This window comes from Bos taurus, chromosome 25 (genome assembly GCF_002263795.3).
Source record: "Bos taurus isolate L1 Dominette 01449 registration number 42190680 breed Hereford chromosome 25, ARS-UCD2.0, whole genome shotgun sequence".
Taxonomy (NCBI): Eukaryota; Metazoa; Chordata; class Mammalia; order Artiodactyla; family Bovidae; genus Bos; species Bos taurus.
Genome location: NC_037352.1, coordinates 18,777,963 through 18,803,714, shown reverse-complemented (window position 1 = coordinate 18,803,714; position 25,752 = coordinate 18,777,963). Strand labels below are relative to the sequence as shown.

Genomic DNA, 25,752 nt, shown 5'->3' with positions numbered 1-25,752 from the left:
AACATCGTTTTTGAAGCCTTAGTCACAGTAATCAGAAAAGAAAAATAAATGAAAGGAATCCATATTGGAAAAGAAGTAAAAAAAAATCCTAAAGACGTTACCGGAAAACTATTAGAGCTCATCAAAAAATTTGGTAAAGTTGCAGGAGACAAAGTTAATATACAGAACTCTGTTGCATTTCTATACACTAACAATGAAATATCAGAAAGAGAATTTAAAGAAACAATCTCATTTACCATTTCATGAAAAATAATAAAATACCTAGGAATAAACTTACCTAAGAAGCCAGAATACCCATACTGTGAAAGCTATAAGACACCAATGAAAAAAACTGAAGACAACACAAACAGATGGAAAGGTATACCATATTCTTGGATTGGGAAAACTAGTATTGTTAAAATGCTGCCCAAGACAATCTACAGATTTATGCAATCGCTATCAAATTGCCAATGACATTTTTCACAGAACTAGAACAAGTAGTCCTAAATTTTATGTGGAACCATAAAAGACCCAGAATTGCCAAAGCAATCCTGAGAATGAAGAACAAAGCTGGAGGCTTCATGCTCCCTGAGTTCAGACTATACCACAAAGCTGCAGTAACCAAAACAGTATTGTACTGGCACAAAAAAAGACATATAGATCAATGGAACAGGATGGAGAGCCCCAAAATAAACCCATGCACTTATGGTCAATTAATCTACAACAGAAGGAGGGAAGGCTATACTATGGACAAAAGACAGTCTTTTCAATAAATGGTGGTGGAAAAACTGGAGAACATGTAAAAGGATGAAACTGTAAAATTCTCTAACACCATATACACAAAAAAACTCAAAATTGATTAAAGACCTAAATGTAAGAGTGGGTACTATAAAACTCCTAGAGGAAAACACAGGCAGAACACTCTTTAACAGGAATCGCAGCAATACTTTTTTAGATTGATCTCCTAGAATAATGGAAACAAAAGCAAAACTAAACAAAATGGGACCTAACTAAACTTAAAAGCTTTTGCACAGCTAAGGAAACCATAAACAAAACAAAAAGACAACCTACAGTTTGGGAGAAAGTATTTGCAAAAAAAAATGCAACTGATAAGGGATTAATTTCCAAAATATACAAACAGCTCATACAGCTTAATATCAGAAAAAAAAAACAACCCCCCCAAAAAATGGGCAGAAGACCTAACAACACATGATTCCAAAGAAGACATACAGATGGTCAACAGGCACATAAATAGATACTCAATATCACTAATTAGAGGAATTGAAAACTACAATGAGGTATCACTTCACACCAGTCAGAATGACATTCTCAAAAAGTCTACAAATAACATGCTAGAGGGGTGTGAAAGAAAAATTAACCTTCCTACACTGTTGATGGGAATGTAAATCAGGGCAGCCATTACAGAGAACAGCATGGAGGTTTCTCAAAACCCTAAAAATAGAGTTACCATATGACCCAGCAGCCCCACTCCTGGACATATTTCTGGAGAAATATAACTCAAAAACATACATGTACCCCAGTAATTACGGCTGCACTATTTACGAAACAGCCAAGACATGGAAGCACCCTATTAATAAATGTTCATCGACAGATGAATAAAGGAAATGTGATTATATATATATATATATACACACATACACATACATACATACAACGGAAATCTACTCAGTCAGACAAAAGAATGAAATGCCATTTACTGCAACGTGGGTGGACCTAGAGACTATCATATTAAGTGAATTTAGACAGAGAAAGACAAATATCATATGATATCACTTATATGTGGATTTTTTAAAATGATACGAATGAATTTATTTGTAAAAAGGAAATAGACTCACAGATGTAGAAAACTAATTTATGGTTACCAAAGGGGAAATGGGTAAAGAGGGATAAATTGGGAGCTTGGGATTAATGTATATACACCACTATAAATAAAAATAGATGAGAACAAGGACCTACTGTATAGGAAAGGGAACTATGTTCAATATCTCAAAAAAATATACAATGGAAAAGAATCTGAAAATTATATATTTCTATGCTATATATATATAGCTATATATATAGCTCTATTTATATGCATATATGTATATGGTTTTATATATATATATATGTATATAACTGAATCACTTCCCTATACAGTGAAAACTAACACAGCTTTAGTCTACGGCCATACCGCCCTAAATGCACCCAGTCTCCTCTGAAACTAACACAACTTTATGAATCAACTGTGCTTCGGTTTTAAAAAAGTTTTCCTCACAAGGAAAAAAATTCTGTGTATGATGATGGGTTTTATAAGAATAGGATCGGTTATTTTTTATTTATTTATTTTGGGCCATGCTGTGTCCTTGTTGTCTTGCCTGAGTATTTCTTTGCCGTGTGCAGCTTTCTCTAGTTGTGGCAAACGGGCTGGTCTTCGTTGCAGTGCATAAGCTTCTCACTGTAGTGGCTTCTCTCGGCGCAGAGCACAGGTCCTACAGCGCACGGGCTGCAGTAGCTGTGGCTTGCGGGCTCTAGAGCTCAGGCTCAATAGTTGTGGTGCACAGGATTGGTTGCTCTGTCGTAGGTAGAATATTCCTGGACCAGGAATCGAACACTCAGTGTCCCTGCACTGGCAGGTGAATTCCTAACCTCTGGATCACCAGGGAAGTCCCTGGATCATTTAATATTATATGCATTATATATTAATATATACAATCTCTTATAATCATTTTATAATGTGATCATTTCACTATATGTAAAAATTGAATCATTGCATTTTATACCTGAAACAAATATAGTCTTTGTCAATTGTACCTCAATTGAAAAAAAAATAAACCACTTTTAGAAACCAATATCTCCTGTAGTGAATGATGATTATCTGAAGTTCAGAAGGTCCTTCAGTTTCACTTTAGTCTCCTAGTTTAAATAAAATTAGATATAATGTTTTTATTTTTCAATAGTATGATATATAAAAATATATATTCTATCTTATTATGTTACATTATATTAATATAATTCATATATATTTGTGTATATATCTATATGATATATAATATTAAATGATCCTATCCTAATAAAATTCTTTCATTTACCTATACTTCCACCTTCAATATGTTTGTATGCCTCAAGAGAGGACTGGAAGGATTGCTGCCGAAAGTAATCTCTGATTGTGAGATTTGGAGCCATTTGTTTTCTCCGTTTTTTGTTCTTTTCAATACTTCCTGTTTATATTATATATATTATTTATATTATTATTTGTATAATCAATACCTATTATTTTATACATATAATAAAGTCATTATTCTTTAAAAGATGTTTTTCTAGATTATACAGTTACCAATACTGATAGTCATACATTTCAGATGCCTATGGCTGAGGTAGTTAAATATCTCAAATATGAAATGTAAACCCCTGATGTGCTAATAATTTGTTCTATTTATTTGGGTCCAGGAAGCATCTATGATTTTTATTTCCTCAAGCAAGCTAGTGGACATTGGTACACATGGACAGAGTATATCACCAAAGAGGAGGAACATATCTCCGCAAGTGCAAAGGTAAAAGAGAGTTATCGGTCATAGAACCTCAGTAATGACCTGATATTCAGCAAAGTGGAGACGTTAACATCAGATCTGGGTTAGTTAAAGAACTTACTTCAGAAAAAGTGAAAGAATTTACTTTAGAAAAATGTTCAAACATGAATTGAATTGAGCCTTCAAAAGCACAGACTTTAGAATCAGAGAGTCCCAGATTTATTATTCAGTCTTCACCCTTTCTGCCTCAGTTTATGCAAGTACACAATAGAAGAAAAAATACCTAAAGAATGGCTGCAAAGATTGAAGACATTGTACATGAATCTGTGGCATTCACATTGTGCTAGATCATACAGTTGCTATTCTAATTATTGTCAGTATGAACAATGCCAGGTGGTCATCAGTCCCCCTCTCAGATATCTCCGCCAAAAAGATCCTTGCCTTTTCTTTAAAATCCCCAGAGAAAGATTTCTTTAATCAGAGTTCTCAGAAAAACAGTTAATAGATTTTCTGGTTAGCAGAAGATGCACTTACAACTCCTACTCATTTTCTTGTGGAAATTTTTTCCAGATGTGCACTTTCATGCCTCAACTTGCAGTATCTGGTGGACAAAATTGAGCTTTATTGGGATAATTGTAGTTTGTTCAGGCCTAGCATAGAGTAGTAGGTGGTGGATGGAAATGTGGAAATACTGAAAACAAAATCAGACACCAGACAGGACCACAGCTGCTTGTAAAAAGGGTGCCACAGGCAGGAGTGAATGTGTGAAGAGCTCAGGACACACAGTGGAGACTGAAAAGACTGTAAAGAACCCCTCAGCACCGAGGTTCTAAACTTTCATTCTCCTTAAAAGAGCTTCATCACCTGAGCTCCAGGGGTTTGAAATCTTGCTAGATGCCTACAAATGAGTCAAATGCAGAAAATATTTTAGTTATGCTGGGAATTTTTCACTTGTGAAAAAACTGTTCTAGCCCCTGAAAATAAAAATCTGTGAAATCCAACTTGCTTAAAATTCCCAGTCTTGATACTTGGTTTAGCATTCAGTATCACTTACTGGCTATGTGACTTGGCCAAGTTGGCCATCCTCCAGTCTCAATTTTTTTATCTGAAAAAGTGAGCTAATAATACAGCTGCCTCAGAGGGCTGTTGGGAAAACTGCAGGGAATAACACAGGCAAAACTTCCATAGCTCGATACCTGTTAATTCTCTTCCTTGCCACTTCAATTTCTCTGTTCTCTCTGCTCCTTTTTCATTGATCAAATTATTAATCAAAATAAGTCAAGCTTAGTCTAACAGTATACACATAGCCACGGCACTGCGCAGTCTCTGTTGGTGCCATTTGCATTATGGTCTGGTTTTGTTTTAGGGGCACCGTTTACACAAACCATAGTGTGGGTGGTGCTCTCTAGAGTTACACAGCACAGTGGCTCCATGTTCACTAGCCTCTTCCAGTCTAGACATATAAGTAGACTTCAGCATATGATTTAAATCTAACTACCCCTTCCTCTGTGGCTACACACTTGGCTCAGTGGCGAAGAATTTGCATGCCAATGCAGGAGACACAGGTTCAGTCCCTGAGTTGGGAAGATACCCTGAAGAAAGAAATGGTAACCCACTCCAGTACTCCTGTCTAGGAAATCCCATGGGCAGAGGAGCCTAGCAGGCTAAAGTCCATGGGGTCACAAAAGAATTGGACACAACTTAGTGACTGAACAACAGCAGATCCCTTCGTCTACCCATCATTGGAGGGACCAAAAGCAGCCAGATGGCTGATGATAGGGTTCAAACTCAGAAAAGCCAATCTAAAGCAAGGTTTTCTACTCAAAGTAATAGAGATTCTAGGAATCCAAGACCAAGCCCTTAGAGCCCAATTGGAGTCTGAATACCAGGAAGAGTGTTGCAATTTCCATATTGCTAAAGGGATTAATAGGAGGAACCAAGAATATGAGCCTTAAGAAAAGCAGATGAGGAATAAGCACAAGGAATGGGGGTCAAGGGTCATACCTAACCCTTCTTGGACAGGCAGTATAGATGGCATATGGGAGGTGGATCTTTCCTAGGGCAAGGCAGACAGCTTGGCTCAAAGAAAAGGTCTCAGAGGGCAGCAGCTGTAGACCCAGCCTTACTATAATTGGTGTTTACAATGTGACATTTCAGTAGTTAAGAATACAGTCCTTGGGATCAGACAAGCTCGGATTAAAATCTTTGCATTTCTGTTTACTTGCTGTGTTGGTGAGCTCTGGATCTGTTTCCTCATCTCTAAAACAGGGACAATAGACAGTTATTGCCTATATTTACATACAAGATTTCATTTAACCTTCAAAACAGCTCAGTGAACTCAATGCCATTTTTATCCCCTTTCATAGATGAAGAAACTAGGCTGCTAGAGAGGTAAAATACTCAAAATTATAAAGATAAATAAGAGACAGAGCTGAATGGATAGTAAGGATAAAACTCAAGTCTCTTGAATACCAAGACACAATCTCCTGGTCCCAGTATCAAGACTTACCATGTCTTTGTGGCACAGGTCTCAGAACTCATCATCCCCACCATGGAGACAGCCCGACAGTCCTTCTTCTTGAAAACCTACCTGGACCATGAGATTCCAATGCTGTTCGTAGGACCCACGGGCACAGGCAAATCGGTCATCACCAACAACTTCCTACTTCGCCTTCCCAAAAATACTTATCTGCCCAACTGCATCAATTTCTCTGCCAGAACTTCAGCCAATCAGACGCAGGATATCATCATGTCCAAGCTGGATCGCCGGCGGAAAGGCCTTTTTGGGCCTCCCATAGGGAAGAAAGCAGTGGTATTTGTGGGTAAGGCACTGGCCTGGATCTGGACACACCAAATTCTTCTATTTTAAGTTGCGGCAAAACCGAATTTCCCTTTGTAGGACTGCTGTATATTCATTTTACTGTCTATGGAAGATAAAATATTTCTGGTTAATGTAATTCCACATTCCTTCCCTCCCCTCCTATTTTCCTTCCTTCTTTTCTTCCATCTTTCCATCCTTTCTTCTCTCCTTCCCTCCCTTTCTTGCTTCTTTCATTTTTTGTTCCTTGTCCTTTCCTTCATTCATTTCCAAGTATTTTTAACTATGTACTATATGCCAAATTTTCCATGTTGAGACATGGTCCACGCCTTTTTGCCTGAGGGAGGATCCCAGTTTCTCCTGGGATGAAGTTGAGCCCATGGATCAGGCCAAGTTACTTTGTAGTGACAGTAGTTAGGTTCAGAAGGGGATTGTAGTATTTACTCTCTTGTGTCTCCAGAAGCAACTCACACACTGTGATAAGCTTCTATTCCATTAAGTGCAAGATAAATATGTTATCAGTATATGAAGAAATCTAATAGTTGCCAAATAAGCACATTGAATTTTTCCAGAATTTTATCTGTTTAGAAAGCACTTCCTCATTTATTTCTTTTGAGCCTCACAACCCCTTGAGTTTACTGGCCATCATGATCTCTTTGTTGTTGCTGTTATTCAGTCACTAAGTCATGTTCAAGTCTTTGCGACCCCATGGACTGCAGCAAGCCAGGCTTCCCTGTCCTCCATTATTTCCCAGAGTTTGCTCAAGTTCTTGTTCATTCAGTCAATGATGCTTTCTAACCATCTCATCTTCTGCCACCCACTTCTCCTTTTGCCTTCAGTCTTTCCCAGCATCAGGGTCTTTTCTAATGAGTTGGCTCTTTGCATCAAATGGCCAAAGTACTAGAGCTTTACTTTCAGCATCAGTCTTTCCAATGAATATTCAGGGTTGATTTCCTTTAGGACTGACTGGTTTGATTTCCTTTCAGTCCAAGGGACTCTCAAGAGTCTTCTCCAGAACCACAATTTGAAAGCATCAATTTTCCAGTGCTCAACCTTTTTTATGGTCCAATTCTCACATCCATACACAACTACTGGAAAAACCATAGCTTTGACTATATGGACTTTTGTGAGCAAAGTGAAGTCTTTGCTTTTGAATACACTGTCTAGGTTTATCACAGCTTTCCTTCCAAGGAGCAAGCATCTTTTAATTTCACGGCTGCAGTCACCGTCTGCAGTGATTTTGGAGCCCAAGAAAGGAAAATCCATCACTGCTTCTACTTTTTCCCCTTCTATTTGCCATGAAGTGATGGGACCAGGTGCTGTGATCTTGGTATTCTGAATGTTAGGTTTTAAGCTAGCTTTTTCACTTTCCTCTTTTGACCTCATCAAGAGGCTCTTGGCTGCTCTTCATTTTCTTCCATTAGAGTGGTATCATTTGCATATCTGAGGTTGCTGGTATTTCTCATGACAATCTTGATTCCAGCTTGTGACTCATCCAGCTTGGCATTTCACATGATGTACTCTACATATAAGTTAAATAAACAGGGTAACAATATACAGCCTTGTCATACTGCTTTCCCAATTTTGAGCCATAAAATTTGAACCAATTTTGAACCAGTAATTTGTTCCATATAAGGTCCTAACTGTTGCTTCCTGATCTGCATACAAGTTTCTCAGGACACATGTAAGGTGGTCTGGTATTCCCATCTCTTTAAGAATTTTCCACAGTTTGTTGTTATCCACACAGTTAAAGGTTTCCTCATAGTCATGGAAGCGGCAGTTTTTCTGGAATTCCCTTGCTTTCTCTATGATCCGACAAATGTTGGCAATTTGATCTCTGCCTCCTCCACCTTTTCTAAACTCAGCCTGTAAATCTGGAAGTTCTCAGTACATGTACTGCTGAAGCCTAGCTTGAAGGATTTTGAGTAACTTTACTATCATAGGAAATGAACACAATTATCTGTTAGTTTGAACATTCTTTGGCACAACCCTTCTTTGGGATTGGAATGAAAACTGACTTTTTAAAAAAAATCTAATTTACTAATCAATTAAATGAGACTCTGAAGGTTAAATTCCCTGTTCAGGGTCAAATGTCTAGAAAATTCTGGAGCCACAAGCCAAAACCAGGTTTCTTGGTGCCAAATATATTATGTTATCTACTCTCTTACTGCTAATTCATAGAATTCTCATTTAGTAATAGTAATTCCCTGCTCTTCTGAATTATCTCATGTTCTGTCTTTAAAATTAAGGTATTGACAGTAAATGTTGCATGTATTTATATCCTTGCCAATTAACAACAGCTTCTTAAAGGGAGGGATCATATTTTCTTTTCCCTTTCTTGTCCTCCCTCCCTCCTTTGTCCTTACTCTCATCTGTTCTCCCTTCCTATTTTTATGGTATATCCAAAAGCAATTTAAGCTTTGCAGTCAAACAGACCTACGTCCAAATCTCACTTTTTAACCCTAAGTATATTATTCCATTACCTTCAGTTCCTCACCTCTAACATAAAGGCAATACTATATTCCTCTTATAAAGTCATCATCTTGAGTAGATGAGATAATATGTATAAAATTCCTAAAATGTTACATGACACAAAATTGGGCATTTAGTCAATGTTCATTGGCAATTATTGAGTGCCTTCTATGCACCAGTACTGAACAATGTACTATTGGAGAAAATCAATCCCTACCCTGGAGGAAATCACAATTTATCCTTGCCTTTTTGATTTTGCTCTTCAAAAACCCTAGCTTGAAGCTTTTCTGCTGTTGGAGTTCCCACTATTACCTGGTGGTAAATTAAATACTCTGTCAACTAGAAGCATGACTTTCTTTCTCACCATCATATCCCTAGAAATTAACAAAATATCTAGCACATAGTAGACAATCTATATATTTTGGGTGAAGGAATGGGAAAAATTTTAATATCTGTTTGTTAATGCAAATGTATGCATCCTTCCACAGAGGATCTCATGCACAGAGATCTCAATAAATGCACAGAGATCTCAATAAACCAGGAAAGCCAGAACCCTGAAAAATATCTTCCATTATGGTGAAAATGTCCACTGGCTGAGCCCTACCTGGAGTGAGGGTATAACAATTGAGTGTGGACTCTCTCATGGAAGGATAGTCATCTGCTACCTCCTAAAAGACCAAAGGATGCCATAGACTTACAATCTGTGGCTATTACTTCTTTCCCCAGATGACCTCAACATGCCAGCCAAAGAGGTATATGGAGCACAGCCCCCCATTGAGCTCCTACGGCAATGGATTGACCATGGTTACTGGTTTGACAAGAAGGATACCAACAAGCTGGACATCGTTGATGTGCTGCTTGTGACAGCCATGGGCCCTCCTGGGGGAGGAAGGAATGACATTACTGGTACGTGAAGGAGAGAGTTCATTACTTTTTCTTCCACCCCCTGCAGAACCAGACCATCTTTGTGGATGGAGGGCTAGTGTAAGGCAGTCTGTCCTGATGGAAGATAGAGAAAGGGTATTTAGGCCAGAGACACTTGAGCTAGACTCAAGGAGTGGCATTTGAATATGCCGTGTTGAAAGTTGTATGAAATAGGATGAGAAGATGAAAAGAGGACTTGAGGAGTTTTTGGCTAGGCATAGAGGAACAGAGAGTCTCATGAAGAGGTAAGTTCTGTGGTCAGCTTGTGTTCTAGGAGCGAGGCTAGACGAGAGGTTCTCAACCAAAGGTGAATGACAGATTCACATGTTATGTTTCTTACAATTCTTTGGAGCCAGATAGGCCTAAATAAAGTAATAATAAACAACAAACAAATAAATAAGATTTTCCCCCATCATCTGACACTTTAGGAGTGTATTTTGCTTCATGTGCAACTTCATCCATCCAGGTCTACAGGTTTCCACACTTTTATTCTGTGATACATCCTTGGTTAAGAATCTTAATGCCATTTTCAGACTTAACATTCTGTGACCTTGCTCTCCCCGGTGGCATATATCTTTCTGATTTGTAAAATAAGGAAGATAAACAGGGTGATTTTACTTGAGTACACAAACCATCACCTTCCACTTGCTACAGAGTCCAAGGGTACCTTTGCCTTGGGTTTGAATATAGCAGGAGCTCAGGCACTTAGCATCTATAAATTCAACACTTCTCTAACTACTTAGAGGGAAAGGAACTTGGTATATTATTTTTCTCTAAGACCTACTCATTCAATGGGGAAAATATTTGCAAACTATCTATCTGATAAAGAGTTGAAATACAAAATGTGTAGGAATTCATACAACTCTATAGCAAAACAACAACATTGCTGATTATTAGAGAAATGAAAATCAGAATCACAATGAGATATCACCTCACACCTGATAGAATGGCTATTAACAAAAGTCAAGAGATAATAACTTCTCTTGTGCATTGTTGGTGGGAATATAAATTCATGCAGCCACTATGAAAAACAGTAGGATGTCCCTCAAAAAATTAAAAATAACACTACTACATGATCCATTAATGCCACTTCTGGGTGTATATCTGGAGGAAATGAAATAATTTTCTTGAAGAGATATCTGTAATCCTATGTTCGTGCTGCATGCTCAGTCACTTCAGTCATGTCCAACTCTTTGCAGCCCTGTGGACTGTAATCCACCAGGCTCCTCAGTCCATGGAATTTTCCAGGCAAGAATACTGGAGTGGGTTGCCATGTCCCCCTCCAGTGGATCTTCCTAATCCAGAGATCGAACCCTCGTCTCCTATGTCTCCTGCATTGTAGGCGGATTCTTTACTGCTGAGCCACCAGGGAATCCCAGTCCCAAACTGCAACATTACTCACAATAGCCAAGTCATGGAAATATCCAAAGTGTCTATTTATGGATGAATGGATAAAGAAAATGTATATATACACACACACACACACACACCCTGGGATATTATTTGGCTATAAAAATAATGAAATTCTACTCTATGTGACAACGTGAATGGACCTTGAGAATATTAAACTAAATGAAATAAGTCAGAGAAAAATAAATACTATATGATATCATTTACATGCGGAATCTAAAAATGCCAAACTCACAGGAACAGTAGTATGATGGTTGCCAGGAGCTAAAAGATGGGGGAAATGGGGAGACGTTGGTCAGAGGGTACAAATTTCCAGTTATAAAAAGAATAAGTTTTGGGGATCTGATGTACAATATGGTGACTCTCTAGCAGCATCAATAGAATTGTTACTTAACCTTAGTATGCAAGCATTTTGCAATATCTTATATGCATTAAATCATCATGTTGTAAACCTTCAGTTTATATATTTTATGTCAATTAATTCTCACTAAAACCAGTGAGGCAGTAGAGATCTATTCAGAAGGGAATGTCTGTTTCCCGTACATATCAAGGAAGTAGTAATTGCTAACATTTGCACAGCAGTTGACAGTTTTCAAGCTATGTCACAAATATGACATATTGAAAAGATCTTAAAGACCAATGCCCAAAACTGCCAGGAGCACATCTGTGGTCAGGTGAAATTGAGTCTATTAATTTGCTGCAGCAAGGGTCTACATAGCATGGAGAACCATGAGAGTGCCTGGTGAAAGGGCGTTAAATGGGCTTGTGCTGGTTGATGTGAAAAAGGCTTAAGAAACCAGGGACTCTGTTCTAGATTGGGTAGTCTCAGGGAGTGGGGACAATTTGAAGAGTAGGTATCTTAATTTTTTTTCTGTACTTAGTAAACAACTATAGTCACTCATATTAGTTTGGGGGGAACTTTTCGTGATTTCAGAGCAAACTTGTTTCTGTCTTGTTCCATCATAGCTACGGTACAACCTCATTTGATGTTGATATTTAAAGAGATTGTGTTCACTGGAGAACCAACAGACTAGCTGATAATTGTCAGATCACCTGCCATCTGTTAGGGCTCATATGGGAAAACTGAGGCTCAAGGCATTATTATATGGTGGTGGAGAGCATGGTTTGGCAGAAGACTGATCTGGGTTTTGGTAACATGTAATAAGCATTAGCACACATTAAGGACTATGAGTATGCTTATTATCAAAAGAATACATGACTTCCTCAAGTTCATGCAACTCTCCATATTTCCCAATCAGAGTGTAAAATATTATTCCAGCATTTTTTTAAAAGGTAAACCTACATGTATCAGTACACATGGGTGATTAAAAAAAAAAAACATAAAAAAATGCAAGATAGTAATTACTTTAAAATCAGGATAGTGGTAAGCTTTGGAGGGAGACAGGGAGAGGGCTGTGATTGGGATGGGATATATGGAGGGGCTTCTATGAAGGGCTGGCAAAGTTGTATTTCTTGACATGGATGGTAGATGTAAAGATGTTAACTTTATAATGATTCACTTTATAATTTTGGTGATTTTCTGTATCTGTGCTTTACTTTATACAGTAAAATATTTTTTAAAAATACATGCAGGCAAATTATAGAAACAGAAAATCGATTATTAGTTGCCAAGGGCTGCAAGGAAATAGAAAGTGGTAAATGTAAAGGATTTCTTTTTGGAGTGATTATTCTGCTATTGATTGTGATAATGATTGCACAACTAAAATACGAAATATTTATTTAACTGTTTACTTTAAATGGATGAATTTTAGAGATATAAATATATGGATATCTAATATTAGATACATAGATACAGTTGTAGAGCTGTAAGAACACCAAACTAACAGTGATTAATTTGGGAGGGGAGACAGAATGGATTTAGTGTGTAGGAGGCAAGGGTTACTTTCTGTAAAAGTATTTCTGAATTATTTGATTATTTTATAAAAATAACATATTGCCATTATCTAGTAACAGTCTTGAGCACTGGGCTAGTACTATTACCAGAACTTCTGCAGTCATGGAGATGTTCTGTATCTATACTGTGCAGTACAACATCCACTAGTCACACGTTTATCCTTGAGAAGTTGATATGTGGTTGATGAGACTGAGGAAATACATTTAATATTACTTAATTTTAATCCATATAAATTTAAATAGCCACATATGGCTAGAGGCTGCCATGTTGAATAGCACAGCTCTAGAACTTAAAGGCGGAGAAAAAACCGTTCTATATCTAAGGGTTGCTACGCCCAGGAGGTAAGTGTGAGTGTGTGTGCATGTTTTCCAGGACGGTTCACTCGCCATCTGAATATCATTTCCATCAATGCCTTCGAGGATGACATATTAACCAAGATTTTCAGTTCAATCGCTGACTGGCACTTCGGGAAAGGGTTTGATGTGGTGTTTTTAAGGTAGGAGGTTCCTCTATTATTGGCCTGGGGTCCTCATTTCTGGCCCTTCCTTAACTGGTCTGTCTTCTCCTTCCTCCCAAGGTATGGAAAGATGATGGTACAAGCAACGATGACAATTTACAAAGCTGCAGTGGAGAATTTCCTGCCAACTCCCTCCAAGTCACACTATGTCTTTAACCTGCGGGATTTCTCACGGGTGATCCAAGGGGTGTTGCTCTGCCCTCACACCCACCTGCAGGTCAGCCGCTGTCATTTCTGTTATCAAGTTCATTCAGTGATATCTTTGGCTATGTGGAATATATAATGATAATAGTAATAGCTAACTGTTATTAAGCATTTAATCTGTGCTAAGCATTTAATCTGTGCTAAGGATTTTGTAAGCATTATCTCATTTAATCCTCATAACAACCCAGGACTTAGAAACTGTTTGAAAACTACTGCCTCAGCCACCATGTGCCATTCATTCAAATAATTGAATTTTCAGGATGTAGAGAAGTTTATCCGGCTTTGGATTCATGAGGTTTACCGGGTCTTCTATGACCGTCTGATTGATCATGAAGATAGACAGGTCTTTTTTAACATGGTAAGGGAAACCACCTCCAATTGCTTCAAGCAGTCTGTGGAAAAGGTAAGCAAGACCCTGTGATCTTTTGACCTCAGAAATTGCCCCAAATATGTGATCATGCTAGTCTCAGATTTCAGGCTCCCTTCCTAGTAGAGACTTTGTTGTTGTTTTTCAGTCACTCAGTCGTGTCCAACTCTTTTGCAACCCCATGGACTGTAGCCCACCAGCTTCTCTATGGGATTTTCCAGGCAAGAATACTGGAATAGGTTGCCATTTCCTTCTCCAGGGGGTCTTGCTGACCCAGGAATTGAACCCAGATTTGTAGAATTGGCAGGTGGATTCTTGACCACTGAGCCACCAGGAAAGCCCAAATAGAGACTTATAGCTCTGCTTTCTGAAACTCAAGAAACAGTGTATTGAGCCAGCTAGTCATTTGATTTGGTGATATACTGCCGTTTTTGTTGTTCAGTCACCAAGTCATGTCCGACTCTTTGCAACCCCATGGACTGCAGCCCACCAGGCTTCCCTGTCCCAAGTAATATAATACTTGGTCCAATTTCACTTGACTTTACAGGTAACATATAAGTTTAGATACATTCAAACTTATCATTTATGAAAAGATGTTTTGTTTCTAATTAATGTAAAATACATTTTCAAGGTCAGATAACTTTTGAGTTAAGAAATAAAAACACCATGAATTTTTATTGTTTGATTGATGCCCTGTGTAAAGCCCAAGTGAAAGATTGTCTTTGTTTCCTATTCGTAAATATTTTCTCTTTTCCATTTTGATATAAGAAAAGTTTAAACCCTATATATTTGCATCATCTAATTCTACCTCTACTTTTAAGAAGCTATGATTTCTCCATAGAAAAAGTGCAAGTGTTTCATATTTCATCCAGAGGCCATGTACAGAAGCACTGCTAGTTTCTAATATCAGAAAGAAGAAGCATCTAAAACATTTCTACTCTAGGTACAGAGTGGGAACAGGGGGCAAGGCCTGCACCTCTATTTGGTGAAGAAGCAAGTACATTACAAATGATCTCACCTTTTGACCACCTCCTCCTGGGATCTTATAATCTGTCCACCAATGTTTTAATCACTTAGCAAACCGATTGACCCTTGCTTTCACACTCTTTTCTCAATTGTCCTTTCATCATAGTCTTTACAACCATCAAATACACGTATTTTGTTTAAAGAAACAAAACTGTTGTGAACCATGATTTTGAAGAATGTGCTCAGAGGAAACAAACACATCTCCTGTTCCCTCCTTCTAGCTCCCACTACCATGGTAGTTGGAGTGAATGCCTGCCTGAGACTTATCTTTTCCACAGGTCCTCATCCACCTATCACCCACTGGAAAGATAGTTGATGATAATATCCGTAGCCTCTTCTTTGGAGATTTCTTCAAGCCAGAAAGTGACCAAAAGATATATGATGAGATCACTGACTTAAAACAGCTCACAGTGGTCATGGAATATTACCTGGAAGAGTTCAACAATATCAGCAAGGCCCCCATGTCCTTGGTGATGTTCAGGTTTGCCATTGAGCATATCTCTAGGATCTGCAGGGTCCTGAAGCAGGACAAAGGCCACTTGCTCCTGGTGGGCATTGGGGGCAGTGGGCGGCAAAGTGCCAGCAAACTGTCCACATTCATGAACTCATATGAGCTATACCAGATCGAGATCACAAAAAGCTACTCAGGCAACGACTGGCGAGAGGACCTGAAGAAGATCATGCTCCAGGTTGGGGTGGCCACCAAAAGTACTGTGTTCCTCTTCGCTGATAATCAGATCAAGGACGAGTCATTCGTTGAGGACATCAACATGCTTCTGAACACCGGTGATGTGCCCAACATCTTCCCTGCTGATGAGAAGGCCGACATTGTGGAGAAGATGCAAATGGCAGCCAGGACAGAAGGAGAAAAGATCGAAGTCACTCCTCTTTCTATGTATAACTTCTTCATCGAGAAAGTAAAAAAGAACCTTCACATTGTCCTTGGTAAGAATGAGAAAATTCATTTTGCCCTTTTCCTTGGATGTTTCAGGATCTCCTTGCCCTAAGCCCAGTCCTTTTACAATGGTGCCAGAATTGATCCAACCAAGGTACCTAGCTTGCCCAATGGTCAGTGCCTGGAATTCCTGTGCAAAATTCCATTCTCCTGAAAAATGACTTTAAACCTGTTCCACTCTCTTCAATTCTCTGAATTCTGCTCTGAACCCTCTCCTTCGTTTTAGTACATTACCCTGCCAGCCCTACAAAATAACATCTGGAGTTTTTCTCTCTGTGAATATCATCTCCAATCTGTCCAGAAGCTTAGGGGTCATGTTTAATACTTCTCTTCATTACCATGTCCTGTCAATTTTTGCCCTCTTGTCTCTATCTCTGCCACCTTCAAATTAGCTAAGCTGCTATGAATATCATCTCACCCAGACCTCACCTCTATAGCCTTCTAACTGTTCTCTCTATGTCCACTCTGTTCATTCCAGACATTTAAGTTCCACTGAATCAGGATGCTTTCCACTGTCAGGATTTGTTTTTCTTATATTGCAAATCTGTTCGTTGTATATTTACATACACATACACACACAAATTAAAACACCTGAATTACTTTCTATTCAGATAAAGACCAAAATCCCTAGCCTATAGTTTTATAAGACCACCTGCCAGACTGTCCCCTGCATCCTCTCCGCTCTCCTCTCAAACCATGCTTCCCTTTTTTTTTTTTTTTTTAGCCACACTGGCTTTTTCACACTTCCACCTATGCATTGTGCTTCCTACTAGCAAGTGCCTGGTACACGTTGAATATAAATAAACAATTAATAGAATTTGGGGCATAGAATCCAAAATTTGTGGTTAGATGGAGATGAGGTCAGAAACCAGCTGATAGGGCCCCCACAGCAGCCTCCGTAAGTAGCTGTGTATAGGGCACCAATGGTTCCCTGAGGTCTGTGAGTCAGGACAAATGCAGCAAGTAGATCAAAGGGCTTAAAACACTCTGGCTATATGATCCTAAAGATCTAGAATGGATAATATAGGATAATGTGAATATTGAAAACCAGACAGAAGACTCTTGTAATAAACTGACTTCCCATCACAAAGTTGCATGAAAATATCCCATGATTCCCCTATGCTTTCCAGGCACTCGTCCTGACTATTCCCAATTATACTCTTGAGTACCAACAGGAAACATGACTGCTCCTTTATCCCCATTAGAATCCTTGGAATGACCTGTCTGTCCCTTTTGGCCTCCTTGACTGGGAGAAAGAACTAATGAAATCTGCTTTTCATTAGCCATGAGTCCAATTGGGGACGCCTTCCGGAACCGCCTGCGAATGTTCCCTTCTCTGATCAATTGCTGCACAATTGATTGGTTCCAGTCTTGGCCCACAGATGCCCTGGAGTTGGTGGCCAACAAATTTCTAGAAGATGTAGAGCTCGATGACAATATTCGGATACAGTAAGTGCTAGCTGCATTTTAGTACCCCAAACAAATATTTCAAATGAAAATCAAGATATTGGCTCTATTCTTTTTGCTGTTTTAAGATTTATCAATTTATGTATGTTCTGTTCTGTTCAGTCACTAAGTCGTGTGTCTGACTCTTTGTGACTGCATGGACTGCTGCATGCTTGACTTCCCTGTCCTTCACTATCTCCCAGAGTGTCCACTGAGTTGGGGATGCTATCTAACCATCTCATCCTCTGCCTCCCCCTTCTCCTTTTGCCTTCAGTCTTTCCCAGAATCAAGGTCTTTTTCAATGAGGAATAAATTATAAAAAATAAATACCATTTAGATATTTAATAAAACACCTTTGCTGAAAAAGAAGAATATTTCACTGTTCAGAATTGTTCTAGAGATGTACTGTTGTCTATGTACTGTGGTCCAGCTATGAGAACCTGGATTTCAATAATCTTAGAGCATTCATTCTCAACAGGGGGGATATTGCTGCCTAGGGGATGGTACTTGTGAGGGATTTTGTTGTGAAAAAAAAATATTTTGTGTGTAAAGCACAGACACACAAAATAAAGCACTGAATTTTGGCTAGAGTAAGAGAAAGGATAAGACTGTTGACCATTCTAAGTGTCCTATGAAGGTAAGGGTCATGTCACCTGCCTTGTATGGTTCTGTATCCTTAATACCTAGTACATAGTAGGTTCAAATCCTGCTCATTAAAGGAGTAAATAGAAAATGAAGAAGTAGGTAGTGGTCAGAATGTTCATTGCTTTAAATTCCATTTTAAGATCTTTGGACTTTGTTCTCTAGGCCCAGGAATGCTTAACCTGGGTCTATAGGCTCATGACCAGAACTCAGAGGGTCAGTGAATGTGAGTGGGGGAAAGTGCATCTTCGTTTTCATTGACATCTAACTGGCACTTTGCATTTCTTTCAATGATGAACATAGGCAATAAACCCCATAGGATTGTGTAGGACCTGTGACTTTGTTACCAGTAGGCACTGCAATTATTTTCATAACTCGTTCAGTCATTACAGATGCACCAATTTATCATCCCCTTCAAAATGATGGTAGTTTTCAGACCTGTTGTCCAGTCTTACTATTTAATGCTGTAGTTGGCAAACTATGATCCACGGCTGAGTCCAGTTCACAGCCTTATTTTTGCAAATATGCTTTATTGGAAAACAGCCATGCACACTACAGAGGCAGAGTTGAATAGTTGCTACTTGAGACCATGTGGCTCACAAAGCCTAAAATAGTTACTATCTGGTCCTAACCAGAAAAAGTCTGTTGACCCGTTATTTAACATGTAAATGAAATCACACATATTGAGGCTTACCTGCAATAGTTAAGAATCCATGCTTCCAGTGGATTCTTAACCACTGCAGGCTGTGTGGGTTCAATCCAGGTCAGGAAACTAAAATCCTACATGCCACAAGGCACAGCCAAACACATGCACACACACATACACATTACTATATCATAAATTTGGTGTTTAAAATATTTAGAAAAATCTTTAACATAATTGGTTTCTTTTGTAATTCTATAATATATTATTTTATGCATTAAAATATTATTCTGAAAAGTCCAGAGGCTTCATCAGACTGTCAAAGATTAAAAATTCCTGCTTAAGCCCTGGTGATTCACAAAAGTGATTAAAGCTGGAAATTGCCTGATCAAAGTTCATTCTAGTAAGACTATATACCTCCCCAATCCTTCTTGAGGCTCTGTGGACATGCTTCAAAGAACTGGGGGTTCTAGCTGGCCAATGTGAGTGGCTTTCTCACATCCTTACTTCTGTGAACCAAAGCTGTGCTAGATCTCTCTGGAGCAAGTTGGGCCTGTCTGACCACCTTTGTGTCCTCAACAGGGTCATCTCCATGTGCAAATATTTCCAGGAGAGTGTGAAAAAGCTGTCACTTGATTATTACAACACCCTTCGAAGGCACAACTATGTTACCCCCACCTCCTACCTCGAATTGATCCTAACATTCAAGACACTCCTGAATAAGAAGAGGCAAGAGGTTGATATGATGAGGAACCGATATCTGACAGGCCTGCAAAAACTTGAATTTGCAGCTTCACAGGTAAGTACAGACCAAATAGTACTGGGACAAAGAGGTCCAGAGCTAACTGGATGCGGTGAAGCACTTGCTCAGATGCAGAAGTCAAGAGAGCACAAAAATAAAGACAGCGTCTGACCCTGCGCTCACCTCACTCGCTTGACCTAATCCATTACAATAAAATCCAATAGTAAATATAAAAATACAATAGTATATATAAAATATGAGACTTCCCTGGTGGCTCAGAGGGTATATGGTGACTCAGTTTAGTTCAGTTCAGTTCAGTCGCTCAGTCGTGTCCAACTCTTTGCGACCCCATGGACTATAGCATGCCAAGCCTCCCTGTCCATCACCAACTCCCAGAGTTTACTCAAATTCATGTCCATTGAGTCCGTGATGCCATACAACCATCTCATCCTTGCTGTCCCCTTTTCCTCCTGCCTTCAATCTTTCCCAGCATCAGGGTCTTTTCTAATGAGTCAGTTCTTCGCAGCAGGTGGCCAAAGTATTAGAGTTTCAGCTTCAGTATCAGTCCTTCCAATGAATATTCAGGACTGATTTCCTCTAGGATGGACTGGTTGGATCTCCTTGAAGTCCAAGGGACTCTCAAGAGCCTTCTTCAACAACCACAGTTCAGATGTATAAATTTTTCGGTACTCAGCTTTCTTTATAGTCCAACTCTCACATCCATACATGACTACTGGAAAAACCATAGCTTTGACTAGACAGAACTTTGTTGGCAAACTAATGTCTCCGCTTTTTAATATGCTGTGTAGGTTGGTCATAACTTTCCTTCCAAGGAGTAAGCGTAGTTTAATTTCATGGCTGCAATCACCATCTGCAGTGATTTTGGAGCCCCAAAATATAAAGTCTCTCACTGTTTCCACTGTTTCCCCATCTATTTGCCAGGAAGTGATGGGAACAGATGCCATGATCTTAGTTTTCTGAATGTTGAGCTTTAAGCCAACTTTTTCACTCTCCTCTTTCACTTTCATCAACAGGCTCTTTAGTTTTTCTTCAGTTCAGTTCAGTCGCTCAGTCCTGTCCGACTCTTTGCAACCCCATGAATCACAGCACTCCAGGCCTCCCTGTCCATCACCATCTCCCAGAGTTCACTGAGACTCACGTCCATCGAGTCAGTGATGCCATCCAGCCATCTCATCCTCTGTCGTCCCCTTCTCCTCCTGCCCCCAATCCCTCCCAGCATCAGAGTCTTTTCCAATGAGTCAACTCTTCACATGAGGTGCCCAAAGTACTGGAGTTTCAGCTTTAGCATCATTCCTTCCAAAGAAATCCCAAAGCTGATCTCCTTCAGAATGGACTGGTTGGATCTCCTTGCAGTCCAAGGGACTCTCAAGAGTCTTCTCCACCATCACAGTTCAAAAGCATCAATTCTTCAGCGCTCAGCCTTCTTCACAGTCCAACTCTCACATCCATACATGACCACAGGAGAAACCATAGCCTTGACTAGACGGACCTTTGTTGGCAAAGTAATGTCTCTGCTTTTGAATATGCTATCTAGGTTGGTCATAACTTTCCTTCCAAGGAGTAAGCATCTTTTAATTTCATGGCTGCAATCACCGTCTTCAGTGATTTTGGAGCCCCCCCCAAAAAAGTCTGACACTGTTTCCACTGTGTCTCCATCTATTTCCCATGAAGTGATGCGACCAGATGCCATGATCTTCATTTTCTGAATGTTGAGCTTTAAGCCAACTTAGTTCTTCTTCACTTTCTGCCATAAGGGTGGTGTCATCTGCATATCTGAAGTTATTGATATTTCTCCCAGCAATCTTGATTCCATCTTGTGCCTCATCCAGCTTGTGCTTCATCCAACCCAGCGTTTCTTATGATGTACTCTGCATTTAAGTTAAATAAGCAGGGTGACAATATACAGCCTTGACGTACTCCTTTTCCTATTTGAAACCAGTCTGTTGTTCCATGTCCAGTTCTAACTGTTGCTTCCTGACCTTCCTAATGGTTGCTTCCTGACCTGCATACAGATTTCTCAAGAGGCAGGTCAGGTGGTCTGATATTCCCATCTCTTTAAGAATTTTCCAGAGTTTGTTGTGGTCCACACAGTCAAAGGCTTTGGAATAGTCAATAAAGCAGAAGTAGATGTTTTCTCAAACTCTCTTGCTTTTTTGCTGATCCAATGAATGTTGGCAATTTGATCTCTGGTTCCTCTGCCTTTTCTAAATCCAGCTGAACATCTGGAAGTTCACAGTTTACGTACTGTTGAAGCCTGGCTTGGAGAATTTTGAGCATTACTTTACTAGAGTGTGAAATGTGTGCAACTGTGAGGTCATTTGAGTATTCTTTGGCATTGCTTTTTTTGGGGATTGGAATGAAAACTGACTTTTTCCAGTCCTGTGGCCACTGCTGAGGTTCCCAATTTTTCTGGCATGTTGAGTGCAACACTTTCACAGCATCATCTTTCAGGATTTGAAATAGCTCAGCTGCAATTCCATCACCTCCACTAGCTTTGTTCATGGTGATGCTTCCTAAGGCCCAGTTGATTTCGCATTCCAGGATATCTTGCTCTAGGTGAGTGATCATACCATTGTGTTTATCTGGGTCGTGAAGATCTTTTTTGTATAGTTCTTATGTGTATTTTTGCCAGCACTTCTTAATATCTTCTGCTTCTGTTAGGTCCATACCATTTCTGTCCTTTATTGTGCCCATCTTTGTATGAACTCTTCCCTTAATATATCTAATTTTCTTGAAGTGATTCCTAGACTTTCCCATTCTATTGTTTTCCTCTATTTCTTTTCATTGATCCTTGAGGAAGTCGTTCTTATCTCTCCTTGTTATTCTTTGGAACTCTGCATTCAAATGGGTATATCTTTCCTTTTCTCCTTTGCCTTTCACTTCTCTTCTATGGTGGCTCAGTCAGTAAAGAATCCACCTGCAATGCAGGAGATAAAAGAGACACAGGTTCCATCCCTTGGTCTGGAAGATCACCTGGAGAAGGAAATGGCAACCCACTCCAGTATTCTTGCCTGGGAAATCCCGTGTACAGAGGAGTCATGGGGTCACAAGGGTTGGATGCAACTTACTGACTAAACCACCACCACCACCATATAGGAATATATATATATAAAGTACAATATTAATAGTATATAAAAATACAATAGTATATATGAATAGACTGAGTTTTTTGGATCCCTCTTAAATTTTGTGCCCAGTGTAAGTGCCTCACTCACCTCACTGTTGCCCCAGCCCTGGCTATTCTCAGTGGAGGACTGGGCAGAATAAGGCAGTGGTGAAGAACAAGGCCTAGGCTCAAATTCCAGCTTTATAACTTATCAGCTATAGAACCTTGAAGATTCTCTTCTATAAAAAAAAAGTGATAAGTCTTCACTTCATAGGACTATATGAAGATTAAATGAGCTAACACAAGTGTAACCCTTAGCAAAATGCCTGGCATATGAATTAGTAATTCATTTGTGCTTGAGCCACTTGACAAAACCATATTAAGACATGAATTTTCAGCACCAATAAAGAACTAAGGCAACCGAATGGTTTTCAGTGGGTTGGCCTGGCACTGAATACACAGCAGATCCACCAACACGCAGCACAGGGATGGGAAAGAACATCAGAAGTGGCTTCTGTTGCTCTCTTCCTTTAGTTGCGGGGTCCAACTCAAGGTCCTTAAGCTTTTAGAGAGCTGCTGGAAATTGGAGTCTATCCACATAAGGGTGAGTAAACTGTGTTATTTGAAGAGCAGCAAAATGACCTGAGACAGTCTAGACCAGTAAAGGGAATGATGGTGCCAGTTAACTTTCCTTGAGCCCTCCCACCTGTCTGGTGCTCTGTATGAGGAAAGTGCAGTTATCATCACATCACCCACAAAGAGATCAAGGTCCCAGAGAGGACAGACAACTTGCCCATGATCACACAGCCTCATGAGTAGCTGGTGCAAGTGATGAGGTGAAAACTGAAACGTAAGTCTGAGTGACTCCATAGTCTGTGTTCCTAATCAACCAGCTCGCTATGCTTCTTCTCTCACATGGGCTTTCTGTGGACAGTGGGTTCAAGGTTATGAGACTTTCTTCAAATAAACATTTGAATTGCCTTAGAAGGCAGAATCAGGACCAGTGGGTGAAAGCTGCATGGGGGTGGATTCTGTTTGCTAGAATTTTGTTGAGGATTTTTGCATCTATCTTCATCAGTGATAGTAGCCTGTAGTATATTAACACTTAACAAATTCCATATATATGTGTTAATATACTCTATTGGTGTTTCTCTTTCTAACTTACAAAGATGCTAATGATGATCCTATATGCAAGGCAGCAAAAGAGACACATATATAAAGAATAGACTTTTGGACTAAGTGGGAGAAGGCGAGGGTGGGATGACTTTGAAATATGTATATCACCATATATAAAATAGATGACTTGTGCAAGTTCGATGCATGAAGCAGGGCACTCAAAGTCGGTGCTCTGGGATAACCCTGAGGGATGGGGTGGGGAGGGATATGGGAGGGGGTTCGGGATAGAAGGACACATGGGCACCCGTGGCTGATTCATGTTGATGTATGGCAAAAGCCACCACAATATTGTAAAGTAATTATCCGCCAATAAAATAAATTAATTTAAAAAAATTTGTTTAATTGCATGAGGGTAAATTCCAGCCCCTTATCAGGAAAATCTAATGTATTAAGTTGTCTCAAAAATGGTCCAACTCCCCTCCAGAGGTGGTGACCTCCCCATCAGTAGAAGTATTCAATCAGTGGCCAGAAAACTACTAGACAGGAATGTTGTAGAGGGCATCAGACTATTGGGGGAAAAATATGACCTTTAAAGTTCTGTCCTTTCCAGCTATCTCAGCCATGTATATTCCTTCACAGACTTAAAAAAATGTAGGGGTTTTTCCCCTAACTTACTTCTGTCTTTCCCTGCCCCCAATACTAAAGTATAGTGTAGGCTCAATACAAGAATACCTTTTTTAATGTTGTATCTTTTTAAAAAATTTAAGATTGCTATTATATGTCTAGTGCCTATCATGGAGCTTGATAATACAACACATAGCATGAACTAAATAATGACATATTACAAGATCAAAGAGAGAAACTCCAGCCAACAAATATGTACCCAGTACCATTCACATCATTTGTATTTTCTGCATGTATTATCAGTTAGAGAATCATTTCAACTTTTGCCAGCTGTTCCATTTTTGACATTTATATAGCTGACCTGGCACCCCACCCATCCTCTCTTCTTGCCAGGTAGCCGTCATGCAAGTGGAACTGACTGCCCTCCAACCCCAACTCATTCAGACCTCTGAGGAGACCGCTAAGATGATGGTGAAAATCGAGGCAGAGACTCAAGAAGCTGATGCCAAGAAACTTCTAGTGCAAGCAGATGAAAAAGAAGCCAATGCTGCTGCTGCCATTGCTCAAGGAATCAAGGTATAACTTGCTGAGAGGAAAGAAAGGGAACCAGCATTTTCAGGGTTCATCTGGTATCTCACTAGAGCCTAACAGAGTCTCACAGAATATACACGGTCATGCCTATCTTGCAGAGGGAAACAATGAGACTTGAAAGGTTAGTTTCCCAGCAGCACATAGCTAGTAAAGGACAGCTGGCTCTCTCCAGGAAGAATTATTGTTTTACAAATACTCTCCATCTCAATCAAAGTCGTATAAGCCCCAGCAGTATCTAACCCTGTTTCATATTTCTTTCTTCTCATTGACTCTTTTCTGGCCACAATGGCCTCCTAGCTATTCACTAAACACAAGGCATGTCCCACCTCAGGGCCCTTGCATGGGCTGTTTCCCCTGACTATCTCCTTCACCTCAATCATGTTTTTGCTCAAATGTAGCTGGTGTAAGGTGTGGATTAAATATTTGTCAAATGACAGAATGTTGAATCTAGAGGACCCCATTTGAAGATAATTTTTGTACCAAAGAAGAAAAGTCCTGGAAAGGGCTTCACCTGTATTCAGATATTAGAAGCAAATCTGATTGATGTTCATGTTATATATTTCTCCAAGCATTTTCAAGTATACAATTCCATTTGAGTATCACAATGACTTTGGACTTATAGTAATGACAGCCATCAAGGTCTGGAAGCCAACAACACTGGAGTTCAGTGGTAAACTGCCTTTGTCCGACCTGTTGGTAGGATCCAA

General features: G+C 39.5%; 1 protein-coding gene across 2 annotated transcripts in view; it reads left to right on the top strand.

The window, feature by feature from the left end:
• DNAH3 (dynein axonemal heavy chain 3) overlaps nucleotides 1-25,752 on the top strand; it is a 249,056-nt gene that overhangs the window by 168,235 nt on the left and 55,069 nt on the right. For both annotated transcript variants that reach the window (XM_059881557.1, XM_059881556.1), the window contains exons 41-50: nucleotides 3,427-3,530; nucleotides 6,034-6,328; nucleotides 9,523-9,702; nucleotides 13,418-13,541; nucleotides 13,623-13,779; nucleotides 14,026-14,169; nucleotides 15,438-16,104; nucleotides 17,398-17,563; nucleotides 19,428-19,644; nucleotides 24,848-25,030. In XM_059881557.1, coding sequence (XP_059737540.1) covers nucleotides 3,427-3,530; nucleotides 6,034-6,328; nucleotides 9,523-9,702; nucleotides 13,418-13,541; nucleotides 13,623-13,779; nucleotides 14,026-14,169; nucleotides 15,438-16,104; nucleotides 17,398-17,563; nucleotides 19,428-19,644; nucleotides 24,848-25,030 — 2,237 coding nt within the window. The remainder of the gene's footprint in view (nucleotides 1-3,426; nucleotides 3,531-6,033; nucleotides 6,329-9,522; nucleotides 9,703-13,417; nucleotides 13,542-13,622; nucleotides 13,780-14,025; nucleotides 14,170-15,437; nucleotides 16,105-17,397; nucleotides 17,564-19,427; nucleotides 19,645-24,847; nucleotides 25,031-25,752) is intronic.